General features: G+C 46.9%; 1 protein-coding gene across 1 annotated transcript; it reads left to right on the forward strand.

The window, feature by feature from the left end:
• The first annotated feature begins 447 nt into the window (after positions 1 to 447).
• Positions 448 to 27,157, forward strand: zhx2a (zinc fingers and homeoboxes 2a). The gene is made up of 3 exons (XM_024405755.2): positions 448 to 840; positions 23,072 to 25,724; positions 26,163 to 27,157. The coding sequence occupies exon 2, from the start codon at positions 23,225 to 23,227 to the stop codon at positions 25,712 to 25,714; it is 2,490 nt and encodes an 829-aa protein (XP_024261523.1). The 5' UTR covers positions 448 to 840; positions 23,072 to 23,224; the 3' UTR covers positions 25,715 to 25,724; positions 26,163 to 27,157.
• Positions 27,158 to 27,806: the final 649 nt, after the last annotated feature.

A 27,806-nucleotide genomic window follows, 5' to 3' on the forward strand; every position in this document is an offset into this window, starting at 1 on the left:
ATTTGTACATAATATGACAATTGAAATGTCTTTATTCTTTTGGAACTTCTGTGAGTGTAATGTTTACTGTTCATTTTTGTTTATTATCTACTTCCCTTGCTTTGGCAATGTCAACATATGTTTCCCATGCCAATAAAGCCCTTCAATTGAATTGAAATTGAGAAAGGAGGAGTGACGGCAATAAATCACTACTGCCTTTCACGATGTCTCATTAGCTACTCAGATGGAAGGTATTCAGTGAAGAATGTCAAACTAGGTGAGACGCCAAACAGAGACCGAGAGAAATTTAAAATCACAGTCAGTAGCACTTCTAGACACCATTGCCCTGAGACGCAGCTGTCAGTACTGCAGCAACACTAGCAGTAAAGTAGTGTCCCTCCCTAGACAGGCTCTGACACGCCCAGTCCTCTCAGTTTACTGCTTACTATTCAATGACCAACACAACGATGAGCTGGCGCAGAGCACAGGACGTCAACAACAGCTTATTCCTTTTCAAAAGTCGAAAGCAAGGTTCCAGCAACCACCGAAGGGCTGTCATTTCCTGGACACTATCCGAGGCTTGATACTGACCGTCGTCCTAACTTTTAGGAGCGATTAGAACAACTCCAGGATGGAAGTGGCCCTGGTATCGTATGCAAATACGTACGCTGACGTAGTTGATCACGTGGTTTTTGGCGTAGATCCCCCTGCGAACGCCGATTTTTTCCGGCTGTTGTCTGGCGGATTCGGTCGAATCTGTAGAATAAATCGTCGTATTCGGTTGTTATCGTGTCGTTAAGACCCGTTTTGGACCCCGTTTACCGGTGCTCGGCATTACAGCGCATCATACGTGGTGGACAGGTAAGAATCTGCCAAATAAGAATATTTATCAGTTTTGCATATCGGCGAAAACAAGTCCCAAAGTTAAACCTGTAGCCTAGCTATGTAGCCAGCTAGCCTCCCACCACCACTGTTTCTGTACGCAGACGCCACTACACATTTTAACTTGGTTAGCCAGTAAACTTTGATTGTCCCGGTGTGGCTGGCTACACCTGATTGACGACCTGCGAGTAGTAACAATGTGTCCAGTTTCAAGCAATGAAACGATGTGCCTTACAGTCCTCTCGCTTTAGGAAGTTTGTTTGCTACAATGCTGCGGTAATGTTAGTCGAGATTTTGTGGGAGAGGACTTGTACTTTTTCCCCTATGTCGACATAACCAGCAAAATATGGCCTCCACGCCGACATGGCGTTACGTCGTTGGCGAGGGAAGGGGACATTTGGGGAGCTTTTAAAAAACCATGTTTTTATCTTGCCTATTTCTGTTGTATGCTATGGAATGGCGATTGGACTCTTAAGACCAGAAGGTTATAAATTGTTTTCTAGTTCTGGAGTTTAACCAGCAACCTACTTCGATGTCGGGTACCAATGCCGTCCGTCGTATGATGTAGGCAGGCTGCAGGCAGCGGTGACGCCTTCTTGCACGTCCCTACTGCACTGTGGCAACAGTCACAGTGGAACAAAACGCCTCGTTGCAGTACAGCCAGGCTACTGGCCGAAGTAGAATATATTGCACATATTGGTGGTTTACCATGGACTTGGTTCTCAGTATCAAGTTTGTTTCTTGATGAAGATCTATGCATATGAAATGAGCCTGACACAATAGGCAGTATCTTTACAAACTACAGTACTGTTGCCCAATGACATGCCTCATGTTATCTTCGTGTTATTTTCTCATGCTACACCACATGCAGCCAAGTCAAGAAACGTCTGAATGGGAGTTATTTTATTGTGGTATTTAGTGGTGGGTGGTGGGTACAGTATGATTATGGTGTCCAAAAGCCTGAAAAGATGCAGCTCTCAGCAGGATGACCTGATTTGACTTTTAGCCCATTGCATGTGTCCTCTTACACCACTGTTAAAGGTACAGCGCATGTTTTTATGTTCACACAGGATTCACACAGGACACACCAACAATAATTGAATAATTAAATAATAATACAATTATTGTAGACCTCATCAAGTAGGTTACTAACACAGGAGGTTGGTGGCACATTAATTGGGGAGGACGGGGCTCGTGGAAATGACTGGAGCAGAATAAGTGGAATGGTATCAAACACATGGTTCTGGAAAATGATGAGCCGTTCTCCCCTCAGCAGCCTCCACTGGTTACTAGGCATATTCAGGAGAGGATCACACAGGGCTTGTGCATTCATCACATTAGTCGGGGGGGATATCAGCAACATTAGTGGGGGATATCAGGGGGATATCAGCAACATTAGTCGGGGGGGGATATCAGCAACATTAGTCGGGGGGTATCAGCAACATTAGGGGGATATCAGCAACATTAGTCGGGGGGGATATCAGCAACATTAGTCGGGGGATCATCAGCAACATTAGTCGGGGGGGGTATATCATCAACATTAGTCGGGGGTATCATCAACATTAGTCGGGGGGGGTATATCATCAACATTAGTCGGGGGTATCATCAACATTAGTCGGGGGTATATCATCAACATTAGTCGGGGGGGTATATCATCAACATTAGTGGGGGGGGGGGTATATCATCAACATTTCGGGGGATATCATCAACATTAGTCGGGGGATATCAGCAACATTAGTGGGGGGGATATCAGCAACATTAGTGGGGGGGGTATATCATCAGCATTAGTCGGGGGGATATCAGCAACATTAGTCGGGGGATATCAGCAACATTAGTCGGGGGGTATCATCAACATTAGTCGGGGGGTATCATCAACATTAGTCAGGGGGTATCATCAACATTAGTCAGGGGGATATCATCAACATTAGTCAGGGGGTTATCATCAACATTAGTCAGGGGGGGGATATAGTCAGGGTCAACATTGGTCAGGGGGGAGATATCGTCAACATTAGTCGGGTGGGGTGTATCGTCAACATTAGTCGGGTGGGGGGGGGTGTATCGTCAACATTAGTCGGGGGGGGGTGTATCATCAACATTGGTGCCCTGACTAATCCAGTCATGTCACAATTGTGCAGCGTCTCTAGGGTGACAACCTCAGTTAATTTCTGACTGGTGGGATGTATTCATTCAGATCAAGGCATGGCAGTCATTCTCAAGTCATATGTGCACACTGACTGCTGCTGTTGTCATACAGCAGGTGTAGATCACACTTCTATTACTTGGGCTTAGGTTGCTGAAGAGAAACGTAGGCCTACATCCATTTGGTCTCCCTCCCCATTCAGTGTCCTTTTTTCATGGTCCAGGCAGCGAATGGCTTGTTTAAAGATGGCCGCCGGTTCTTTGTGACTCATGTGGTGCTCACCTCAGCAATATCCTCTGTCAGACTCGGGGAGATGTTGTTCCTGCCTCCTCTGCTTCTAGATGTTGTGTCGTTAGCTAGGGGACTAAGATGGCCCTGGTGATGTCATACCTGCTGTGAGCACGTCTTCCTGTAAAATCCCTGTAGTCTGTGTGGAGCGGCCGTAGTCATGATGACTTCATGACAGCATAGAGACAGCCTCGTTAGCCTTGCACTTGTTTATTAGGCAGTCGGGCCCCCAAAATGAAGTTCATCTTCTCAGTGACAGGGTTGAGGAGCTACTTGTGTTTGAAAATGTACTCACTCTCTACTGTCGCTCTGGATAATAGCATCCGCTAAATGACTCAAATATATTTATTAGGCAGTCAGGCCCCCAAAATGTAGTTTATCTCCTCAGTGAGCAGGTTGAGGAAGAGTCCAGACTAATGCAGTGCATGTGCTCATCATGAATCATATGATAATCACCATATGATTACCCTCTTTTTATGTCTTTGTGTAAAATAAAAAAAGGCTAACCCTTTCAACCTGATTTGGCCTGCAGCCCTGTCAATCACCCTTCAATCGTCCATCCGTCCCCACTCATTCCAACCAATCGGGGAGCTTGGACACACTAGTGCTCCACCCTGTCACCTCAAGTTAGCGCGTGTTTACATGTTGTCGTAAGAAGAGAAGATACATGTTGTGTCGTGACGTACTGTTTCTATCTTGAGGTGTTGTGCGTCCATCGAACATAACCACACAACAATATCAACAAGTTGAACTGAATCGCCTGTCCATTGAACATAACCACACAACAATATCAACAAGTTGAACTGAATCGCCTGTCCATTGAACATAACCACACAACAATATCAACAAGTTGAACTGAATCGCCTGTCCATTGAACATAACCACACAACAATATCAACAAGTTGAACTGAATCGCCTGTCCATTGAACATAACCACACAACAATATCAACAAGTTGAACTGAATCGCCTGTCCATTGAACATAACCACACAACAATATCAACAAGTTGAACTGAATCGCCTGTCCATTGAACATAACCACACAACAATATCAACAAGTTGAACTGAATCACCTGTCCATTGAACATAACCACACAACAATATCAACAAGTTGAACTGAATCGCCTGTCCATTGAACATAACCACACAACAATATCAACAAGTTGAACTGAATCACCTGTCCATTGAACATAACCACACAACAATATCAACAAGTTGAACTGAATCACCTGTCCATTGAACATAACCACACAACAATATCAACAAGTTGAACTGAATCGCCTGTGTGCCGTGTGATGGTTTCCAAATGTTTAGTATGGGCCTCAACATCATGTTCTGACTGGACAGCACTGGCGTGAACCTAAGCAATCAACGTCAGTTAATAGCAGGTGAGGACATTCACAGCCGACCACTTCACACAAGCTGTTTTTTTCATGGTCCTAGGTCTCGTCTGTGTTGGTCATTAACTATTTTTTTTTCAATATTTTTTTTCACTTTGGTAATGAGTCAAAAAGACTGCATGCAGCAGGTTACGTAACGTTGCATAATAATGTTACCGACTCAATTTCCTTCATGTGGATTACAATGAGAAATCACCATTGTCCAATCAGAGCAGTAAGAACAAGAGGATCAGAATTCACAGGGTATGAGAGGACAGGGGCTGTTTCTTTTTCAAAACAATAACCTACTTATAGTTTGAACCAACTCTCAGCTCTTTCCTATCGAATGTCCTCTGAAACCACTACTCAAGAAATATGTAAATGTTTATATTTGAGTCATTTAGCAGACGCTCTTATTCAAAGCGACGTAAGCATGAAACACGCAATGTCACTGCCGATAGACGTTTCTTCTCTCGCTAGAACAAAAGCGGTACCTGCAGCGTGCCGACCCAGTAGGGAAGAACCTGACGTTTCTACCTGTAGAATCGCAATGCTCGTCAGTGGCCAACAACTTGGCTTTGAGCCAATCAGAGAGCACAAGCCCCCACGTGGGGGAGCCCAACAGGAGTGAGGGCAAAAAGGGAAAAGTGGGCATTTTCTCATGACATCCACAGTTAAATGTCATGAGCCAGTCACACTTCACACTGTATGCAATGTAGGCTATGGGATGGTAGCTAGCTACGTGCACAGACGCAATGCACACAAGGCTTGGGCAGTATACCGTATACCGAGGTATTTGGAAATGGCCACGGGATGGTTTTTCAATACAGCTGAAACTATTTATTTTGACCTTTTTTCAATACATTTCTTTATTTGAAGCTACTTTTTAAGTAAATAGCTGCAGTCGACTTGTGCAATACGTTAGGAGATAAAGCAGATCGCGTTGATCATTTCACCTGTCACATTATGAAGCTCACCGTCGTTCCCCAGAACAGTTGAGACCGTCACGTGTTTGTTTGTAAATGGCACAACAGGAGAAAGTGCAACACATTCAGCAGAGATTAGCACATGGACATATAAACACTACTGCCACCTTCTGGTTTGGGGTATTTTAACACGGCTGAGTAGCTGACGACTTAAAGGTTTTTGCTGTGTGGACACAAAAAGAATGAGTGCCGACACCGTTCAGAGGTGCTAAGTACTGTCTGCGGGCAAACGTTTAACCAGTGTGTCTAAGTTAATATTATTATTGTTATTTTATTGAACCTTTATTTAACTAGGCAAGTCAGTTCAGCTTCAGATAGACAGCTAGGTGAGACTTACTATGGACTGAAACATGCTCATTTGTCCTCAGTGTTTATCGGCCAAGTCAGTGCTAGTAGGAAAAGACAAGTGCCAGTGTTTTGAGTTACATAGGGATTGTTTTATCTGGAACCAAAAGAAGCCAATCTCTTGGAAAGAAAGAGCTTCACAGAGGAGAAGCAGTGACTGTAAATAGCGTCCTGAAGCCACACAACTCTCACACAGACCGCATGGGTTTCCTAGGTAACGTCTCCCATCTGTTTTCTACTCAACAACAGTAAATTGATGTATTCATGTGTGTAATGGGCAGGCTTTCATGTTAGAGTACAGGGAAAGGAAGGAGAGAAAGAGATGATGATGATCATGATGATGATAGGAGGGAGAGAAGATGATAGGAGGGGGGGAAAGGAAGGAGGGAAAGAGATGATAGGAGAGAAAGAGAGATGGAAGGAGAGAAAGAGATGATAGGAGAGAAAGAGAGATGATAGGAGAGGAAGAGAAAGAGAGATGATAGGAAGGAGAGAAAGAAAGAGGTGATGGGAGAGGAAGGAGAGAGGGATATGATAGGAGAGGGAGAGAAAGAGAGATGATGGGAGAGAAAGAGAGATGATGGGAGAGAAAGAGAGATGATGGGAGAGAAAGAGAGATGATAGGAGAGGGAGTTCGTACTGTTAGGTGACCTAAACTGGGATATGCTTAACACCCCGGCTGTCCTACAATCTAAGCTAGATGCCCTCAATCCCACACAAATTATCTAGGAACCTACCAGGTACAACCCTAAATCCGTAACCATGGGCACCCTCATAGATATCATCCTGACCAACTTGCCCTCTAAATTCACCTCTGCTGTCTTCAACCAGGATCTCAGCGATCACTGCCTCATTGCCTGCGTCCGTAATGGGTCCGCGGTCAAACGACCATCCCTCAACACTGTCAAACGCTACCTTAAACACTTGGTTTCTATTTAAAAGTGCTTTCCTCACCATCTTAAATAAGCATGCCCCGTTCAAAAAATGTAGAATTAAGAACGTATATAGCCCTTGGTTCACCCCAGACCTGCCTGCCCTTGACCAGCACAAAAACATCCTGTGGCGTACTGCATTAGCATCGAATAGCCCCCGCGATATGCAACTTTTCAGGGACTTCAGGAACCAATATACACAGTCAGTTAGGAAAGCTAAGGCTAGCTTTTTCAAACAGAAAAAGCACTAATTACAAAAAGTTTTGGGACACTAAAGTCCATGGAGAATAAGAGCACCTCCTCCCAGCTGCCCAATGCACTATGCTAGGAAACACTGTCACTATCGATTATTATATATTTATCGGTGATTTCAATAAGCAATTTTCTACGGCTGGCTATGCTTTCCACCTGGCTACCCCTACCCCGCCCAACAGCTCTGCAACCCCCCTCCCCGCAGAAAATTGCCCAAGCCCCCTCTGCTTCTCCTTCACCCAAATCCAGACAGCTGATGATCTGGAAGAGCTGCAAAATCCGGATCCCTACAAATCAGCTGGGCTGGACAATCTGGACCCTTTCTTTCTAAAATGAACTGCCAAAATTGTTCCAACCCCTATTACTAGTCTGTTCAACCTCTTTCGTATCGTCTGAGATTCCTAAAGATTGGAAAGCTGCCACGGTCATCCCCCTCTTCTAAAGGGAAGACACTCTAGACCCAAACCGTTATAGACCCATATCCGTCCTGCCCTGCCTTTCTAAAGTCATTGAAAGCCAAGTAACAAACTTATCACCGACCATTTCGAATCCCACCGTACCTTTTTCACGATACAATCTGGTTTCCGAGCTGGTCATGGGTGCACCTCAGCCACACTCAAGGTCCTAAACGATATCATAACCGCCATCGATAAAAGACAGTACTGTGCAGCCGTCTTCATCGACCTGGCCAAGGCTTTCGACTCTGTCGATCACCGCATTCTTATCGGCAGACTCGATAGCCTTGGTTTCTCAAATGACTGCCTCGCCTGGTTCACCAACTACTTCTCAGATGGAGTTCAGTGTGTCAAATCGGAGGGCCTGTTGTCCGGACCTCTGGCAATCTCTATGGGGGTGCCACAGGGTTCAATTCTCGGGCTGACTCTTTTCTCTGTATATATCAATGATGTCGCTCTTGCTGCTGCTGATTCTCTGATCCACCTCTACACAGGCGGCACCATTCTGTATACATCTTCTTTGGACACTGCGTTCACTTCTTATGGGCATGTGGGACGGTAGCGGTAGCGTCCCACCTGGCCAACATCCGGTGAAATTGCAGAGCGTGAAATAAAAAAATACCAAATTCAAATATTTAACTTTCTTGAAAATATGTTCTACATCAAAATAAAGCTTCACTTCTTGTTAATCCAGCCGCTGTGTCAGATTTCCAAAAGGCTTTACGACGAACGCAAACCATGCGATTATCTGAGGACAATGCTCCGCATACAAACGCATGAAAATCATATTTCAACCAGGCAGGTGCGACACAAAAGTCAGAAATAGCGATATATTTCATGCCTTACCTTTTGAAGATCTTCTGTTGGCACTCCAAAATGTCCCAGAAACATCACAAATGGTCCTTTTGTTCGATAATGTCCTTTGTGTGCCAAAAATGTCCATTTGTTTGGCGCGTTTGATTCAGAAATACACCGGTTTCAACTCGCCCAACATGCCTACGAAGTATCTAATAAGTTACCTGTAAACTTGGTCCAAACATTTCAAACAATGTTCCTAATCCAACCTCTGGTACCCTAAAATGTAAATAATTGATACAATTTAAGGCGGAATGAACTGTTTCTAATACCGGATAAAAACAACGTGAAGCACGCTCCAGTTCACGCGCATCAAAACAGTCGAGTCCACCTGGAGTGACACTTACCATTAATAGCACTACTTATTCATTTCTCAAAAGAAAAACATTGAACAATTTCTAAAGACTGTTGACATCTAGTGGAAGCCATAGGAACTGCAGCCAGGTTCCTAATAATAAGGGTATCCCATAGAAAACAATTGGAAAATCCTATGACCCCAATTATTTTAACAGAAAGGGGGGGGAGGGAGGCAGGGGGAAGGCAGAAAGGGGGGAGGGGGAGACGAAAGGGGGGGGAGGGAGGGGAGAGGGAGGGGGAGGGGGGAGACGAAAGGGGGAGGGGAGAAAGGGAGGGGGAGGAGAGGGAGGGAGAGGGGGGGGAGGAAAGGGAGGGGGAGGAGACGAAGGGGGAGGAGACGGAGGGGGGGGGAGACGGAGGGGGGGGAGGGAGGGAGGAGGAGAAGGAGGGAGGAGGGGGGGAGAGGGAAAGAAAGGAGAGAAACAGAGGACAGGTTGAGAGAAGACGAGAGAAGGAAAGGAGAGGAGTACGTGAAGGCAAGGAGAGAGCATAAAAGGAGAGGACAAATCAGAATCAAAGTTTATTGGTTGCATACACAGATTTGCAGATGTCGCAGGTGCAGCGAAATGCTGGAGGAAGGGAGAGGACAGGAGAAAGAGCTCAGCTGGGGCTCTTCTCTCTGACTGCAGAAACCCACAGCTCTGACCCAGTCACGTGTCTCCGGCCTGACCAGCAGGTCACCCCTGCTGTAGCAGAGGCTGTCTGATATGTGGACACCCAGTAACGCCAGTCAAGCTTGGTTGACTCTACAGTAGGTCGAACAACTGTCTGTCGCTGATATAGGCTAGAGGAGGTACTCTGGATGTACAGATGGTTCGTTAGAGAAACACTACTAGGTATAACCTTGTGTTGAATGCCACAACAGAAATTCCCTATTTATTCTATCCCAACCTTCTTTATCCCAACATGTGAAATACAATTGCATAAGAAGTAATGTTCCAAAACGTAGTTCTCTGACTGTATTTGATCTCCGTAGTGGAGAAGCCGCTTTTAAAAGATGACCCTGGCACAAATATGCCATGCGGTCTAACCCATTCCATCAGTATTTCATAACTGTCTGGGACGGCAGCCATCGGGATCTGGGTTCAAATACTATTTTAAATCTTTCAAATATGTTGAGCGTTTGCTTGAGCCTGCCTGGTGTGCCAGATGGGTTTTTCACTTTCACAACTACTCTACTTCCATTGTGCCAGGCAAGCTAAATCAAGCCCAGATGGAGTATTTTATTTAAAATAAAATTTAACCGGGGTCTGGCATCCATGGAAGAGGCGATCTGTCTCTGCCTGGCTGGTTTTGGTTTCAGTTGGAAACGCCATATGTAGCCCAGGGTTAGGAGGGAACTTACTGACTGCTACAGATGGTTTTACCAGACACCACCCTGCCAGGACTGACTGCTACAGATGGTTTTACCAGACACCACCCTGCCAGGACTGACTGCTACAGATGGTTTTACCAGACACCACCCTGCCAGGACTGACTGCTACAGATGGTTTTACCAGACACCACCCTGCCAGGACTGACTGCTACAGATGGTTTTACCAGACACCACCCTGCAAGGACTGACTGCTACAGATGGTTTTACCAGACACCACCCTGCCAGGACTGACTGCTACAGATGGTTTTACCAGACACCACCCTGCCAGGTCTGACTGCTACAGATGGTTTTACCAGACACCACCCTGCCAGGTCTCACTGCTACAGATGGTTTTACCAGACACCACCCTGGCAAGACTGACTGCTACAGATGGTTTTACCAGACACCACCCTGGTACAGATGGTTTTACCAGACACCACCCTGCCAGACACCACCCTGCCTAAAGCCCAATGCAGACTGTTTTATATCAAATCATTTCTGGGTAACAATGACGTACGTACAGTGCTGTAATTGTTTTAAAATGAAAATGGTCCAAATTAAACCAATATAGCCATATTTGGTAAAAGACCAAGTCCATAATATGGCAAGAACAGCTCAAATAAGAAAAGAGAAACGACAGTCCATTACTTTAAGACATGCAGCACGACATCTATGCGAAGGAGATGTTGTGCTTCATGAGGCACATGTGGCACATGGTGGTCACGCCCCACCAGATACTGATCAGATGCATTTCTGATTCCCACGTGAAATCCCCTACCTAATTTATTTTTTTTATGAACTGTAACTCAGTATCTTTGACCAACAGATGCATATCTGTATTCTACAGGAGGACAGAGTTAGACTGCATTGTGAAAGCAGGGTCATTCTCAGGGTTAGACTGCATTTGTAGAACATGGGGTCATTCTCAGGGTTAGACTGCTGCATTGTTAGAAAGCAGGGTCATTCTCAGGGTTAGACTGCATGAAAGCAGGGTCATTCTCAGGGTTAGACTGGTCATCTTTGAAAGCAGGGTTAGACTGCATGGTCATTCTCAGGGTTAGACTGCTGTCATTCTCAGGGTTAGAAAGCATGGTCATTCTCAGGGTTAGACTGCATGGTCATTCTGTGACTGCATGGTCATTCTCAGGGTTAGACTGCATGCAGGGTCATTCTCAGGGTTAGAAAGCAGGGTCATTCTCAGGGTTAGACTGCATTGTGGTCATTCTCAGGGTTAGACTGGTCATTCTCAGGGAAGACTGCATGGTCATTCTCAGGGGGCATGGTAGACTGCATGGTCATTCTCAGGGTTAGACTGCATCTGTTGAAAGCATGGTCATTCTCAGGGTTAGACTGCATGGTCATTCTCAGGGTTAGACTGCATTGTGAAAGCATGGTCATTCTCAGGGTTAGACTGCATTGTGAACTGCATGGTCATTCTCAGGGTTAGACTGCATTGTGAAAGCATGGTCATTCTCAGGGTTAGGCATTAGCATTGTCATTCTCAGGGTTAGACTGAAAGCATGGTCATTCTCAGGGTTAGACTGCATTGTGAAAGCATGGTCATTCTCAGGGTTAGACTGCATGGTCATTCTCAGGGTTAGACTGCATGAAAGTCAGGGTCATTCATTCAGGGTTAGACTGCATTGTGGAAGCATGGTCATTCTCAGGGTTAGACTGCATTGTGAAAACAGGGTCATTCTCAGGGTTAGACTGCATTGTGAAAGCAGGGTCATTCTCAGGGTTAGACTGCATGGTCATTCTCAGGGTTAGACTGCATTGTGAAAGCAGGGTCATTCTCAGGGTTAGACTGCATTGTGAAAGCAGGGTCATTCTCAGGGTTAGACTTGAAAACAGGGTCATTCTCAGGGTTAGACTGCATTGTGAAAAGCAGGGTCATTCTCAGGGTTCTGAAAGCATGGTCATTCTCAGGGTTAGACTGCATTGTCATTCTCAAACTGCAGGGTCATTCTCAGGGTTAGACTGCATTGTGTCAGGGACATTCTCAGGGTTAGACTGCATTGTGAAAACTGCAGGGTCATTCTCAGGGTTAGACTGCATTGTGAAAGCATGGTCATTCTCAGGGTTAGTCACTGCATTGTGAAAAGCAGGGTCATTCTCAGGGTTAGACTGCATTGTGAAAGCAGGGACATTCTCAGGGTTAGACTGCATTGTGAAAACAGGGTCATTCTCAGGGTTAGACTGCATTGTGCAAAAGCAGGGTCATTCTCAGGGTTAGACTGCATTGTGAAAGCAGGGTCATTCTCAGGGTTAGACTGCATTGTGAAAGCAGGGTCATTCTCAGGGTTAGACTGCATTGTGAAAAAGGGTCATTCTCAGGGTCATTCTCAGGGTTAGACTGCATTGTGAAAGCAGGGTCATTCTCAGGGTTAGACTGCATTGTGAAAGCAGGGTCATTCTCAGGGTTAGACTGCATTGTGAAAGCAGGGTCATTCTCAAACTGCAGGGTCATTCTCAGGGTTAGACTGCATTGTGAAAGCAGGGTCATTCTCAGGGTTAGACTGCATTGTGAAAGCATTCTCAGGGGTCATTCTCAGGGTTAGACTGCATTGTGAAAGCAGGGTCATTCTCAGGGTTAGACTGCATTGTGAAAGCAGGGTCATTCTCAGGGTTAGACTGCATTGTGAAAGCAGGGTCATTCTCAGGGTTAGACTGCATTGTGAAAGCAGGGTCATTCTCAGGGTTAGACTGCATTGTGAAAGCATGGTCATTCTCAGGGTTAGACTGCATTGTGAAAGCAGGGTCATTCTCAGGGTTAGACTGCATTGTGAAAGCAGGGTCATTCTCAGGGTTAGACTGCATTGTGAAAGCAGGGTCATTCTCAGGGTTAGACTGCATTGTGAAAGCAGGGTCATTCTCAGGGTTAGACTGCATTGTGAAAGTCATTCTCAGGGTTAGACTGGGTCATTCTCAGGGTTAGACTGCATGGTCACTGCATGGTCATTCTCAGGGTTAGACTGCAGGGTCATTCTCAGGGTTAGACTGCATTGTGAAAGCAGGGTCATTCTCAGGGTTAGACTGCATTGTGAAAGCAGGGTCATTCTCAGGGTTAGACTGCATTGTGAAAGCAGGGTCATTCTCAGGGTTAGACTGCATTGTGAAAGCAGGGTCATTCTCAGGGTTAGACTGCATTGTGAAAGCAGGGTCATTCTCAGGGTTAGACTGCATGCATGGTCATTCTCAGGGTTAGACTGCATTCTCAGGGTTAGACTGCATTGTGAAAGCAGGGTCATTCTCAGGGTTAGACTGCATTGTGAAAGCAGGGTCATTCTCAGGGTTAGACTGCATTGTGAAAGCAGGGTCATTCTCAGGGTTAGACTGCATTGTGAAAGCAGGGTCATTCTCAGGGTTAGACTGCACTGAAGCATGGTCATTCTCAGGGTTAGACTGCATTGTGAAAGCATGGTCATTCTCAGGGTTAGACTGCATTGTGAAAGCATGGTCATTCTCAGGGTTAGACTGCATTGTGAAAGCAGGGTCATTCTCAGGGTTAGACTGCATTGTGAAAGCAGGGTCATTCTCAGGGTTAGACTGCATGGTCATTCTCAGGGTTAGACTGCATTGTGGAAGCATGGTCATGGTTTGGAAGTCTTCATGCTTCCCTCAGCTTGGTAGTAATATCAGGATTCCTTTTCTAAACCAAATACTTACCACCTCATGCTGTCTGTGTTCACTGTGAATACCAGGCTCAGTGTTGTAGAGGTACTAGGTCTTTACCAGTGGGAAAGTAGTATGCAATGCAGGCTACTCAATGCTCCGCTTGGGCAAAGTATCCATTCAATTGACCCCTACCTGGACCCCTACCTGGATCCCACCAGTTGAATAGAAGGATATGTCTTGTGGACCCCGTCCAACTTGATGTGTCTACAGTATCATCAAAAGGGGTGGTGTCTTACTACTTTTGGCCCGACCAACTTTGAGGCAGAACATTCTGGTCTCTGGTGAAGTGAAGAGAATAAATCCCCCCCCCCCTGCTGTTAGCCTGTTTCCATGGTAACCTGGCTGCTAGACCAGTTCAGACTCCCATCCAGACTTTGACTGTTATATTTAAAGATACCAATGGGACCCTAACCAGTAACTTTGTGGACTATTTAATTGTCCAAATCAGAGTCAATGTGATGGTGTATTGACTGGACTCACCCCGGAGAGGATAGACTTGCTCCAGTCCAGTAGTAGCCTGGTAGGCTTTAACATTGGGCTTTAAACACTGTTATTTGTACACTTCTAATACAGATAATCTGCACCAAGCTCGCAGTGCACCACTCAACATTCCTTGAACCAATTCACTTATTAATATTCTGTGTTCATACCCTAAATAGAATGCTAAGTAAAGCAGGGATAGAGAGATTGCCGGTTTCAATGCAGAGCTACAGTGTGTTTTTTCAGGGCCCATTTGATGAGATTTAAATTCATTCTGTGACGTTCCCAAATTCAGCCCCCCTACTGGGGGATGCAGTATTAGCAGAGCACTGTCTCCTCCCACACAGCTTCTCTCTTCTCGCTCTCTACTATCATCACATCAACCTCCTCTAGAACACTGCAGCTGTGGGTCTGTTCAGAACGCCGCAATGTTTCACAACGTTACACAAAGTTCAGATAGAAATGCATTGTCTAGATCAGACACAGTTCTCTGTCTGGTAGAATAGGGAATTAAGTCACCTCTATTTTGTTGCGTTTCTGTCGCTGTCAAAGTTCTGAACGCTTCACCTCACTGAATACAGCAGATCTATGGAACAATGAGCCAGTCTGGATGGAATGCCTACCGTCTTCCTGTCCACTCTGTTATCCTAGCAACAGTAGTCTGTGCCTTGTCCCCTCCCCACACCCACCATGACGTGTGTTTCTGTCACGTCAGATGAAGGCTGCTCTGGAAGTGTCTCGGCACTCAGCAGGTGGATCCATTCTGCTCTTCAGTCTGTTTATAATTTACCAACTGTCTTGTTGTCATGGTAGATATGGAAGGGTTGTAGTGGTGGAAGGGCTGTAGTGACGGTGTGGTGGAAGGGCTGTAGTGATGGAAGGGCTGTAGTGATGGAAGGGCTGTAGTGATGGAAGGGTTGGCGGTGTGTGGAAGGGTTGTAGTGGTGGAAGGGCTGTAGTGACGGTGTGGTGGAAGGGTTGTAGTGGTGGAAGGGCTGTAGTGACGGTGTGGTGGAAGGGTTGTAGTGGTGGAAGGGCTGTAGTGACGGTGTGGTGGAAGGGCTGTAGTGATGGAAGGGCTGTAGTGATGGAAGGGCTGTAGTGATGGAAGGGTTGTAGTGACGGTGTGGTGGAAGGGCTGTAGTGATGGAAGGGCTGTAGTGATGGAAGGGTGGAAGGGTTGTAGTGGTGGAAGGCGCTGTAGTGATGGTGTGATGGAAGGGCTGTAGTGATGGTGGAAGGGCTGTAGTGATGGAAGGGCTGTAGTGATGGAAGGGCTGTAGTGACGGTGTGGTGGAAGGGCTGTAGTGATGGTGTGATGGAAGGGTGTAGTGATGGAAGGGCTGTAGTGACGGTGTGGTGGAAGGGCTGTAGTGACGGTGTGTGATGGAAGGGCTGTAGTGACGGTGTGATGGAAGGGCTGTAGTGACGGTGTGATGGAAGGGCTGTAGTGACGGTGTGATGGAAGGGCTGTAGTGACGGTGTGGTGGAAGGGCTGTAGTGACGGTGTGATGGAAGGGCTGTAGTGACGGTGTGATGGAAGGGCTGTAGTGACGGTGTGATGGAAGGGCTGTAGTGACGGTGTGATGGAAGGGCTGTAGTGACGGTGTGATGGAAGGGCTGTAGTGGACGGTGTGATGGAAGGGCTGTAGTGACGGTGTGATGGAAGGGCTGGTGTGATGGAAGGGCTGGTGTGATGGAAGGGCTGTAGTGACGGTGTGATGGAAGGGCTGTAGTGACGGTGTGATGGAAGGGCTGGTGTGATGGAAGGGCTGGTGTGATGGAAGGGCTGGTGTGATGGAAGGGCTGTAGTGACGGTGTGATGGAAGGGCTGGTGTGATGGAAGGGCTGGTGTGATGGAAGGGCTGGTGTGATGGAAGGGCTGGTGCGGAAGGGCTGTAGTGACGGTGTGATGGAAGGGCTGTAGTGACGGTGTGGTGGAAGGGCTGTAGTGACGGTGTGATGGAAGGGCTGACGGTGTGATGGAAGGGCTGGTGTGATGGAAGGGCTGTAGTGACGGTGTGATGGAAGGGCTGTAGTGACGGTGTGATGGAAGGGCTGTAGTGACGGTGTGATGGAAGGGCTGTAGTGACGGTGTGATGGAAGGGCTGTAGTGACGGTGTGATGGAAGGGCTGGTGTGATGGAAGGGCTGGTGTGATGGAAGGGCTGTAGTGACGGTGTGATGGAAGGGCTGTAGTGACGGTGTGATGGAAGGGCTGTAGTGATGGAAGGGCTGGTGTGTGGAAGGGCTGGTGTGATGGAAGGGCTGGTGGGAAGGGCGGTGTGACGGTGTGGTGGAAGGGCTGGTGTGATGGAAGGGCTGGTGTGATGGAAGGGCTGGTGTGATGGAAGGGCTGTAGTGACGGAAGGGCTGTAGGTGGAAGGGCTGTAGTGACGGTGTGGTGGAAGGGCTGTAGTGACGGTGTGGTGGAAGGGCTGTAGTGATGGAAGGGCTGTAGTGATGGAAGGGCTGGTGGACGGTGTGATGGAAGGGCTGGTGTGATGGAAGGGCTGTAGTGACGGTGTGGTGGAAGGGCTGTAGTGACGGAAGGGCTGTAGTGTGGAAGGGCTGTAGTGACGGAAGGGCTGTAGTGACGGTGTGGTGGAAGGGCTGTAGTGACGGTGTGGTGGAAGGGCTGTAGTGATGGTGTGGTGGAAGGGCTGTAGTGATGGAAGGGCTGTAGTGACGGTGTGGTGGAAGGGCTGTGGAAGTGACGGTGTGGTGGAAGGGCTGTAGTGACGGTGTGGTGGAAGGGCTGTAGTGACGGTGTGGTGGAAGGGCTGTAGTGACGGTGTGGTGGAAGGGCTGGAAGGGCTGTAGTGACGGTGTGGTGGAAGGGCTGTAGTGACGGTGTGGTGGAAGGGCTGTAGTGACGGTGTGGTGGAAGGGCTGTAGTGACGGTGTGGTGGAAGGGTGTAGTGACGGTGTGGTGGAAGGGCTGTAGTGACGGTGTGGTGGAAGGGCTGTAGTGACGGTGTGGTGGAAGGGCTGTAGTGACGGTGTGGATGGAAGGGCTGTAGTGACGGTGTGGTGGAAGGGCTGTAGTGATGGAAGGGCTGTAGTGACGGTGTGGTGGAAGGGCTGTAGTGACGGTGTGGTGGAAGGGCTGTAGTGACGGTGTGGTGGAAGGGCTGTAGTGACGGTGTGGTGTTGTCTCTGATTGGCCGGATAGAAAGGTCCTTTGACACACAGTCTGTGATTCAGCAGCTTCACACTTGTAGGGATTCATTGTCCTGCTGCTATTCCTGGACACACAGCAGGTTGATACACAGCCGAGTGAAGTCATTAACTCTTGAGCTTCGGTTGTTATTGTGTCAGATGGAATGACGGTAGTGATCTGGTGAGAGGGAGTCATCCATCGTCCTACAGATGTTTCATGTTCTGTAACTGATGTTGACGTCTGTGGCAAGCTAAATCGTCAGGAATGATTAATGATGTGTGTTCTCCCGTTGGAAGCAAATAATGAAAGCCCATGAATACAGCAGCGAGTCACCACAGCAGTGTCCATTGGGGGAGGTACTTTGGTATCTGCTGGCCTGGGAGCATATGAGTGGACAGAGTAGGTCTCTCCAGAGCAGAGACGGTGAGCTGAGGACATGATATGAGAGACAAGGCATCGGCTGGGACATCATGCAAGTTTAATTTGGCTCCAGTATGGCTGTGCTCCTCTCCACCCAGCCTGACACGCCACAGCAGCACAGGGATAAGACGCCCAGCCAGACACGCCACAGCAGCACAGGGATAAGACGCCCAGCCAGACACGCCACAGCAGCACAGGGATAAGACGCCCAGCCAGACACGCCACAGCAGCACAGGGATAAGACGCCCAGCCAGACACGCCACAGCAGCACAGGGACAAGACGCCTGACACGCCACAGCAGCACAGGGACAAGACGCCTGACACGCCACAGCAGCACAGGGATAAGACGCCCAGTCTGACCATTAGTGAACACTGGGTTCTAACACCATTAGTGTTAGAACCCAGAACATGGATGTTCTGGGTTCTAAACAGGAGGCTGAAACAGTTGTTCCTGAAATGAAACATGTTGGTTCTCATCCCGAGCACCACTGGGTCTTAGTCACCGTTGTGAATAAAAATGGGTTTTCCACAGCAAAGCAATCTTTGAAGAGTTTGAAGAGCGGCAGTTACTGAAATGTGATATTTGATCATTTTCTCCTGATTTAGAGAAGTGATAACTGATCCGAGGTCAGGCAGTCCACTGTGAAAACAGATTTGTATCTTCATTTTGGAGCCAAAAGCTACATTATCCACCATTCATCACACAAAGCCTACTCTTCTATTAAAGTCCTCCTACCATCACTTACCTGCTGTCCTGTCCAATCAGATTCTATCAGCTCAGTCACTGCTGAATGTCGGAACACATCGGCCCGTATAGAAGTGTTCTATTGCAGAACCAGAAGTCTACGATGTTTGTTATGGGGCGGCAGCGTAGCCTAGTGGTTAGAGTGGGGGGACGGCAGGTAGCCTAGTGGTTAGAGTGGGGGGACGGCAGGTGGGGCCTAGTGGTTAGAGTGGGGGACGGCAGGTAGCCTAGTGGTTAGAGTGGGGGACGGCAGGTAGCCTAGTGGTTAGAGTGGGGGACGGCAGGTAGCCTAGTGGTTAGAGTGGGGGACGGCAGCGTAGCCTAGTGGTTAGAGTGGGGGACGGCAGCGTAGCCTAGTGGTTAGAGGGGGACGGCAGCGTAGCCTAGTGGTTAGAGTGGGGGGGGCAGCGTAGCCTAGTGGTTAGAGTGGGGGACGGCAGCGTAGCCTAGTGGTTAGAGTGGGGGACGGCAGCGTAGCCTAGTGGTTAGAGTGGGGGGACGGCAGCGTAGCCTAGTGGTTAGAGTGGGGGCGGCAGGTAGCCTAGTGGTTACGGTGGGGGCGGCAGCGTAGCCTAGTGGTTAGAGTGGGGGGGGGCAGGTAGCCTAGTGGTTAGAGTGGGGGGGGCGGCGCGTAGCCTAGTGGTTAGAGCATTGGACTAGTAACTGGAAGGTTGCAAGTTCAAACCCCCGAGCTGACAAGGTACAAATCTGTCGTTCTGCCCCTGAACAGGCAGTTAACCCACTGTTCCTAGGCTGTCATTGAAAATAAGAATGTGTTCTTAACTGACTTGCCTGGTTAAAGAAAGGTAAAATATAAATAAATATATATATATATATATATATATATATCTATATATATATATCTATATCTCTAAATAAATAAATAAATAAAAACACGTTTTCCCTTCCAGTTTTTGTTGCATGGAAATGTGATTTGGTAAATGCATGAGGCAACTAGAATATCAATTACTTATTTTTCACGCTCTCTTGAATTAGCTCCTCTATCGCTTCATAAAAAAAAGAAATGCTCAGGGAAATTAAATCCATGTACTGTATTATATTGCATCCTTAAGGCTTCTCTGAAGTTTTTTTCACATCTGTTACCTTGGAGCCGATTCTGTTTTGGTGCGTTGTCAGATTTAGCTACAGTATGTGTTGCACCAACATGGAGCTGTCTTGGCTTTGGGTGTATGTACTACTGGCTTTAGGCCTTTAATGTAGACTGTACTATATTGACTCTGTTTTAGTATTTTAACCTTTTGTATTGTTTGTTGGTTTGGCAATGCCACTGTCAGCCAGAGAAACATGCTGAGAAGGATTATCAACACAGCAAGCAAGGTACTAGGAGTCAAACAGAGAGGCCTGGATGAGATCTTTAAGGTCAGGTCCCTCCGTAAGGCTCACAAAATAATTTTAGACCCAAGCCACCCCCTGTACCTGGACTTTGAACTACTCCCCTCTGGGTGCAGGTATAGGGCACCCCTCAGCAGGAAAAACACAACTAGACAATAATTTGTGCCAGACGTGATATCCCTCCTAAATAGCTCGGGCGAATGTTCCTATCGACTCCGTATGGCCAGCAGGCTAATGTTCCTATCGACTCCGTAAGGCCAGCAGGCTAATGTTCCTATCGACTCCGTATGGCCAGCAGGCTAATGTTCCTATCGACTCCGTATGGCCAGCAGGCTAATGTTCCTATCGACTCCGTATGGCCAGCAGGCTAATGTTCCTATCGACTCCGTATGGCCAGCAGGCTAATGTTCCTATCGACTCCGTAAGGCCAGCAGGCTGATGTTCCTATCGACTCCGTATGGCCAGCAGGCTAATGTTCCTATCGACTCCGTATGGCCAGCAGGCTAGTCTTTTTAAAAACGTTTTATTTCTTTATTGGTACGTAACTGTTCTGAAAGTTGTATTGTCCATTTTGTTTTGTATTTAAACGGCACTTTAAGTGTGTACATGACACTGCAACACAGTTTCCCCCCTGGGGACAATAAAGTCAGTAAAGTAAAGCTAAAGTGTGTACATGACACTGCAACACAGTTTCCACATGGGGATAATAAAGTCAGTAAAGTAAAGCTAAAGATGCACTTTGTGGAAAAAACACTATTTCCTGGTTGCTAAATTTCAAATAGTTTGCTTAATTTCAGTTTGTGACAAAACAAGCAAGTATAGTGTAGAGAATCATTGTACCATGTAAACTGCTGTGAAATATGTTTTTCCAGAACTAAAACAAACGTATTTTCAGCTCTTGGATACTAGTGTACAAAACTAGTGCACACAGAACAGATCTACAGCTTCTTTAGACTTGCTTTCAATGAGTGACAGATCTATAACACATATTTCTGTGTTCATTTGGTTGGGTTGCCCATAAAAGTGACATTGCATCTTTAACAGAGAGATGACATATGTAATCTACTACTAGGGAGACTGTTACATATGTAATCTTTACTTGTTACATATGTAATCTGTTACTAGGGAGTTACATAGTAATCTGCTACTAGGGAGACAGTTGTATAATCTGCTCTAGGGAGACAGTTTTGTAATCTGCTATTTAGGGAGACAGTTACATATGTAATCTGTACTATGACACTGCAACACAGTTTCATCTGCTACTAGGGAGGCAGTTACATATGTAATCTGCTACTAGGTAAAGCAGTTACATATGTAATCTGTAGGGAGGCAGTTACATATGTAATCCTGGTTGCAGTTACATATGTAATCAAATAGTTTGCTACTAGGGAGGCAGTTAATATGTAATCTGCTGACAAAAGGCAGTTACATATGTAATCTGCTACTAGGGGGAGAATCATTGTTACATATGTAATCTGCTACTAGGGAGGCAGTTACATATGTAATCTGCTACTAGAAGGCAGTTACATAAAACAGAAGATGACATATGTAATCTGCTACTTGGCAGTTACATATGTAATCTGCTACTGGGGAGACTGTTACACATGTAATCAGCTACTAGGGGAGCAGTTACATATGTAAGCTACTTGCTTTACATATGTAATGACTGGGGAGATCATATGTAATCCGCATTTCTGTGTTACATATGTTGCTACTGGGGAGCAGTTACATATGTAAAGCTGACATTGCATATTTAACTAGGGAGATGTTACATATGTAATCTACTACTAGGGAGACTGTTACATATGTAATCTGCTACAGGGAGATGTTACATATGTAATCTGCTACTAGGGAGACTGTTACATATGTAATCTACTACTAGGGAGACTGTTACATATGTAATCTGCTACTAGGGAGGCAGTTACATATGTAATCTGCTACTAGGGAGGCAGTTACATATGTAATCTGCTACTAGGGAGGCAGTTACATATGTAATCTGCTACTAGGGAGGCAGTTACATATGTAATCTGCTACTAGGGAGGCAGTTACATATGTAATCTGCTACTAGGGAGACAGTTACATATCGCATCTAACAGAGAGATGACATATGTAATCTACTACTAGGGAGGCAGTTACATATGTAATCTGCTACTAGGGAGGCAGTTACATATGTAATCTGCTACTAGGGAGGCAGTTACATATTGCATCTTTAACAGAGATGACATATGTAATCTGCTACTAGGGAGACATTTACATATTGCATCTTTAACAGAGAGATGACATATGTAATCCGCTACTAGGGAGACTGTTACATATGTAATCTACTACTAGGGAGACTGTTACATATGTAATCTACTACTAGGGAGACTGTTACATATGTAATCCGCTACTGGGGAGACTGTTACATATGTAATCCGCTACTGGGGAGACTGTTACATATGTAATCCGCTACTGGGGAGACTGTTACATATGTAATCCGCTACTGGGGAGACTGTTACATATGTAATCCGCTACTGGGGAGACCGTTACATATGTAATCCGCTACTGGGGAGACCGTTACATATGTAATCCGCTACTGGGGAGACTGTTACATATGTAATCCGCTACTGGGGAGACTGTTACATATGTAATCCGCTACTGGGGAGACTGTTACATATGTAATCCGCTACTGGGGAGACTGTTACATATGTAATCTGCTACTGGGGAGACCGTTACATATGTAATCCGCTACTGGGGAGACGGGATTGGAAGCAGTTTAGGGTTTCTACCGTCATTGAGTTTGAAATGCTTGTTTTGTCACAGAAGGGACAGAGGGATAGAGAACAATGACTCTGAATATGTACAATGGTTTAGGGACATTTTCATTGCAGAGTTAGGCCTTATTACCATGGCCATTTATGTTAAGTAGAGAACAGGAAGAAAAGTGATGCTGACTATTGAACCAGCGGTATGGGATTTTAATGTGGTCTGTTTTCAGGTTATTGCAGGATTGTCCTTGTTTCTTTAATTTCTCCTCTCTCTCTCCCTCAGATTGGGTGATCTGGGATGAAGTCTCATGAATTCCCTCATTGGAGCTGACATTAACAGTCAGCAGGAACAAGTGCATATTCTTCACAAGACAGAAACCTCCCCTCGTTTCCCCTACAACGTACGTCTAACAGTCCCAGGTGACGTACGCACGCCATGGCCAGCCGAAGGAAGACCACGACCCCTTGTAGAGCTGATGCTGTTTTTCGAGGTGATGACATGATGGGGCAAGAGGATCCAGGTGAGATGGAGGTGGAGGTATCGGCGAAGGACAAAAGCACAGTGGTGAATGGATCCACAGAGATGCTTCCTGGAGAGGACTGGAGCTCCGGGACAGAGCCTAGTGGTTCACGTCAGGAGTCGCCGGCCCCTGAGAAACCTAATGCGGTGGATTCAAGGCCTCAGAGGAAGCAGCAGGGAGGCTATGAATGCAAGTACTGTCCGTTCTCTACGCAGAACCTGAATGAGTTCAAGGAACACGTGGACTCCAATCACCCCAATGTCATTCTCAACCCGCTCTACCTGTGTGCTGTGTGCAACTTCAACACAAAGAAGTTTGACACCTTGACAGAGCACAACGAGAGGTGTCATCCAGGGGAGAGCAACTTCAAGTTCAAGAGAATCAAGCTGAACAATCAGACCATCCTAGAGCAGTCGATAGAAGGAGCGAGCAACGCTGTGGTCTGTGATTCAACCAATGGCATTCAGACAGGAGAAGACTTCGCCACTTTCCCCCTGAGCAAATCCACCACAGTGAAGATTAGTAAGCCAAAAACAGACAACAAACGGTTATTCACAGAAAGTCAACCGGACAGACTCGACCACGAACTCCCCAGAAAGCAGATCGCCGCCGTGAATGTGACCGGGACCGTGATCATCCCAGAAGCAACCCTAAAAGATGGCGTCTCTCATATCATGCCTTCTCTTCAGCGCCCGCCTAACTACAACTTAGTACCAAAAATCGCTGTCCCTTTGAACACCTCCAAGTACAACCCTTCACTGGACAGTAACATGACACTCATCACATCCTTCACCAAGTTCCCTTACCCGACCCAAGCGGAGCTGTCCTGGCTTACCGTTGCCTCCAAGCACCCCGAGGAACAGATCAAGGTGTGGTTCACCCTCCAGAGACTGAAGCAAGGCATCAGCTGGTCCCCTGAAGAGGTGGAAGAAGCTCGGAAGAAGATGTTCAACGGCACCATCCAGTCGGTCCCACAGACCACCTTCACTGTGCTGAGCGGCGCCCAGATGGCTCAGTCCACCAAAGGACAACAGTCCCTAGTTCAATCCGTCCCCTTCAACCTCCTGGGACAGACCAGTTATGTGTTGACGCCGGTTGCGAACGGCTCAGCTGTCAGTTGTTCTCCCATCACACTAACCATGGCAAACCAGGTCGTACAGTCAGTCAAGCGACCCTTGGTAGCTCCAGTAGTGGCCGCTTCAGAGATCAAACGTCCCTCCATAATCCAGACGATTCAGGCACCTACACCTAGACTGGTGGCTTCGCCTAAACCCAGCTTCACTTCAGACGCCAATAAAACCCCGGACCAGATTGCTGTACTGAAAGCGAGTTACACCCAGTGCCAGTTCCCTGAAGAGGAGGAAGTGTACCGCCTCATTGAGTCCACCGGCCTGTCTAGAGGAGAAATCAAGAAGTGGTTCAGTGAGCAACGACTCCTCAATCACAAGGTGGCGCCACAGGTGATTAAGATTGAGCCCCAGGCATTGAAAGACAGTCAGCCCAAAAAAGCTGTCCCCACCCAGTTTCCTCTCCTGGAGAGGCTCAAAGGCAAATCCTCTGAGCAGCTCAAGATGCTAGAGGAGAGTTTTCAGAGGACCAGCTCCCCCACTGAAATTGACGTTGACAATCTCGTTGTGGACACAAGGCTCTCCAAGACTGAGATCGACTGCTGGTTCTCAGAGCGCAGAGCACTGCGGGACAACTTGGAGCAAGCCCTGGCAAACTCCATGTGTCCTAAGAGCCTTGAGGAGCAACGAGGGATACTGAATAGTGTTTACGAACAGGACAGCAAAGTCCGGTGCTCACCTCTTCCCATCGTCACCACTTCCACCAGTCCTGAGCCCATCGACAGGAAATCCCAAGGGCTTCTCAAAGAGGTGTTCACCCAGACCCAGTGGCCGTCGCCAGAGGAGTACAGCCAGCTGGAGGGACAGACGGGTTTGTCTCGCACAGAGATTGTCCGCTGGTTCAAGGAAAACCGATCCGCCCTGAAGAACGGAACCATGGACTGGATGGAACAGTACCACAAAGTCAACGGCAAAGCAGGACAGAACGGTCAGAGCTCGTCAGGCATCACCGAACGACCTCCAAGCAGCATTCTCCAGCAGCACTTCACAGAAGCCAAGACCACGCTGCTTTCGGCAGAGGACGCAGAGAAGCTTCCTTTGCAGTCGAAACTCATCAACCAGGACATAGTCCAGTGGTTTACCAGTAAACTGGGCCAGAGTATGACAGACATCAGCAGGGGCAGGGACCAACATGGACAGGCCAACGTGGACAGAAGCAGATGGGTGAAGGTGACCATGGCTGTAGGGGACGAGACTAAAGGTGCTTTGGAGAACCAGAAGATCGGCTCGGAAGCAGAGGTGCTGATGGGAGACCAACCTGGTCGGGTGACTGGATGAAAAGAGCATGGTGAGTAGTCTATGATAAGCTACTGTCCTGCAAGTTTACAATTCCTTTGATCATTAACACTGAAATGCATAATTATCTCGTCTTGATGCCTGTAAGTAACTGTCAAAAAAGAGGTCCCAGATGAAGGGGAATTGGTTATGTAGTAGTGATGGTTTTCCCTTTAACAGAGCGATGGCTAGCAACAATCTAGCAGCTGTGGCTTTGAACCACGCGGGATGCCTGTAATTTAGCCTTCAGAAAAACATCTTGGCAGGAAGAGGCTATTGAGATTATACACATGTGGTTATCACTGGGGATTTTTCCCCTGGTGAACAGAAAAGCACCTCTGATAGCCTGCTGTATGGGTATGTTAACTGCAGAATGATAGGTTAACAACACAGGATGTAGTCAGCCATCTGTATAACAAGTCTTGTGTTTTGACATTTTCCTTTGTTTCAGAGGATACTGAGTTTCTCAGGCAGAAGATTTTCAAGATTGTTGAATCTGGAACCAATGATTTCCTACCTGGCCTGTGACATCAGCACAGTGGACAGTAGAGTCCACGCCAAACACTGACTGGCAAAACCATTGAGTGCCAAAGTTGGACTTGATGCATCATTATTATTATTATTACACTTAATAAATATAAAAAAAGGGCCCTTGTAAATATTTTTCTGTATTGCAAAAGCTTTGTAAACATTTTCGGGGTTGCTGGTTTTTACATTTCTAACAGGAGTCAATAACCCCTAAAAGAGGAATGTTTTGGTTTTTATGACTGCGATGGAAATTGTAAACCAATTCATCAGTTGGTAATTCTTTTCTTTTTAACAAAACATTTAGTGACTGACAGCTGGTCATAGATGGCACTTATTTCAAGTGAATAGACTAGTAACACGTCTGATCTGATAACCAGTGTGTTCATCCATTTGGACTAAAGGGACTAGTGGTTCTCTACCAGACCATGGAATCACCTAGCCTGGGTTCCAGATGTTTGGCATATGACAAGGAGTGGAATGATGGCACAAACAGGTCTGCTACCCAGGCTAAGAATCATCACATACTTACATTACAATAACAGTTCTCCCCCCTCTCTCATGCTGAATGCTCCTGCTGCCTGAGACGACAGTCAGCCACAGAATGGACATGAATACATTTTAGAAAACAAGAAAATGCACTGTACATGTTTTTTGTAGTTCAGTCTAATTTTTGAATTGCAGCGTCCGTTGCATCAGTGACTGGTCTTTTCTCGTGTTGGCTTTCTAGATATCCATAGATATCCTAGGTGTAGTTAGGCTCCCTTTCAATGGCTCGCTCCTTCAGTTCCATGCTTCTTCTATTAGTGAATCATGTTCACACATGTATCTGGAATACTGTACTGCTACCAAGAATCTCTTTGCTTCCTGTTTTTTTTTTTTATCCGTCTGCTGTAACTCAATAAAACACAACCAACTGAAGGATGTCTCTTGGTCCGTTGTGCAGTGGTCACTACTCAGAGAGATGCTCAACCCTAAGGGCCCAGGGTCACTACTCAGAGATACTCAACCCTAAGGGCCCAGGGTCACTACTCAGAGATACTCAACCCTAAGGGCCCAGGGTCACTACTCAGAGATACTCAACCCTAAGGGCCCAGGGCTGGGTCACTACTCAGAGATACTCAACCCTAAGGGCCCAGGGTCACTACTCAGAGATACTCAACCCTAAGGGCCCAGGGTCACTACTCAGAGATACTCAACCCTAAGGGCCCAGGGTCACTAGGGTCACTACTCAGAGATACTCAACCCTAAGGGCCCAGGGTCACTACTCAGAGAGATGCTCAACCCTAAGGGCCCAGGGTCACTACTCAGAGATGCTCAACCCTAAGGGCCCAGGGTCACTACTCAGAGATACTCAACCCTAAGGGTCCAGAGCTGGGTTTCTACTAAGCTAACATATGGAATATTTTTTTAGATGGTCATGCTGAGGATCATTTAGTTATTTGAGGACCCCGGTATGTATTATAAAATACTAATCAAAAGGAAGTATGTTTTAAAGTGTCTGGTCTATTTCTGGGAGATGTAAGTAAGCTCGGGGGGGGGAAAGGTTGAATTTGACTGTGGAACCTTT

This window comes from Oncorhynchus tshawytscha, unplaced genomic scaffold (genome assembly GCF_018296145.1).
Source record: "Oncorhynchus tshawytscha isolate Ot180627B unplaced genomic scaffold, Otsh_v2.0 Un_contig_7223_pilon_pilon, whole genome shotgun sequence".
Lineage (NCBI taxonomy): Eukaryota > Metazoa > Chordata > Actinopteri > Salmoniformes > Salmonidae > Oncorhynchus > Oncorhynchus tshawytscha.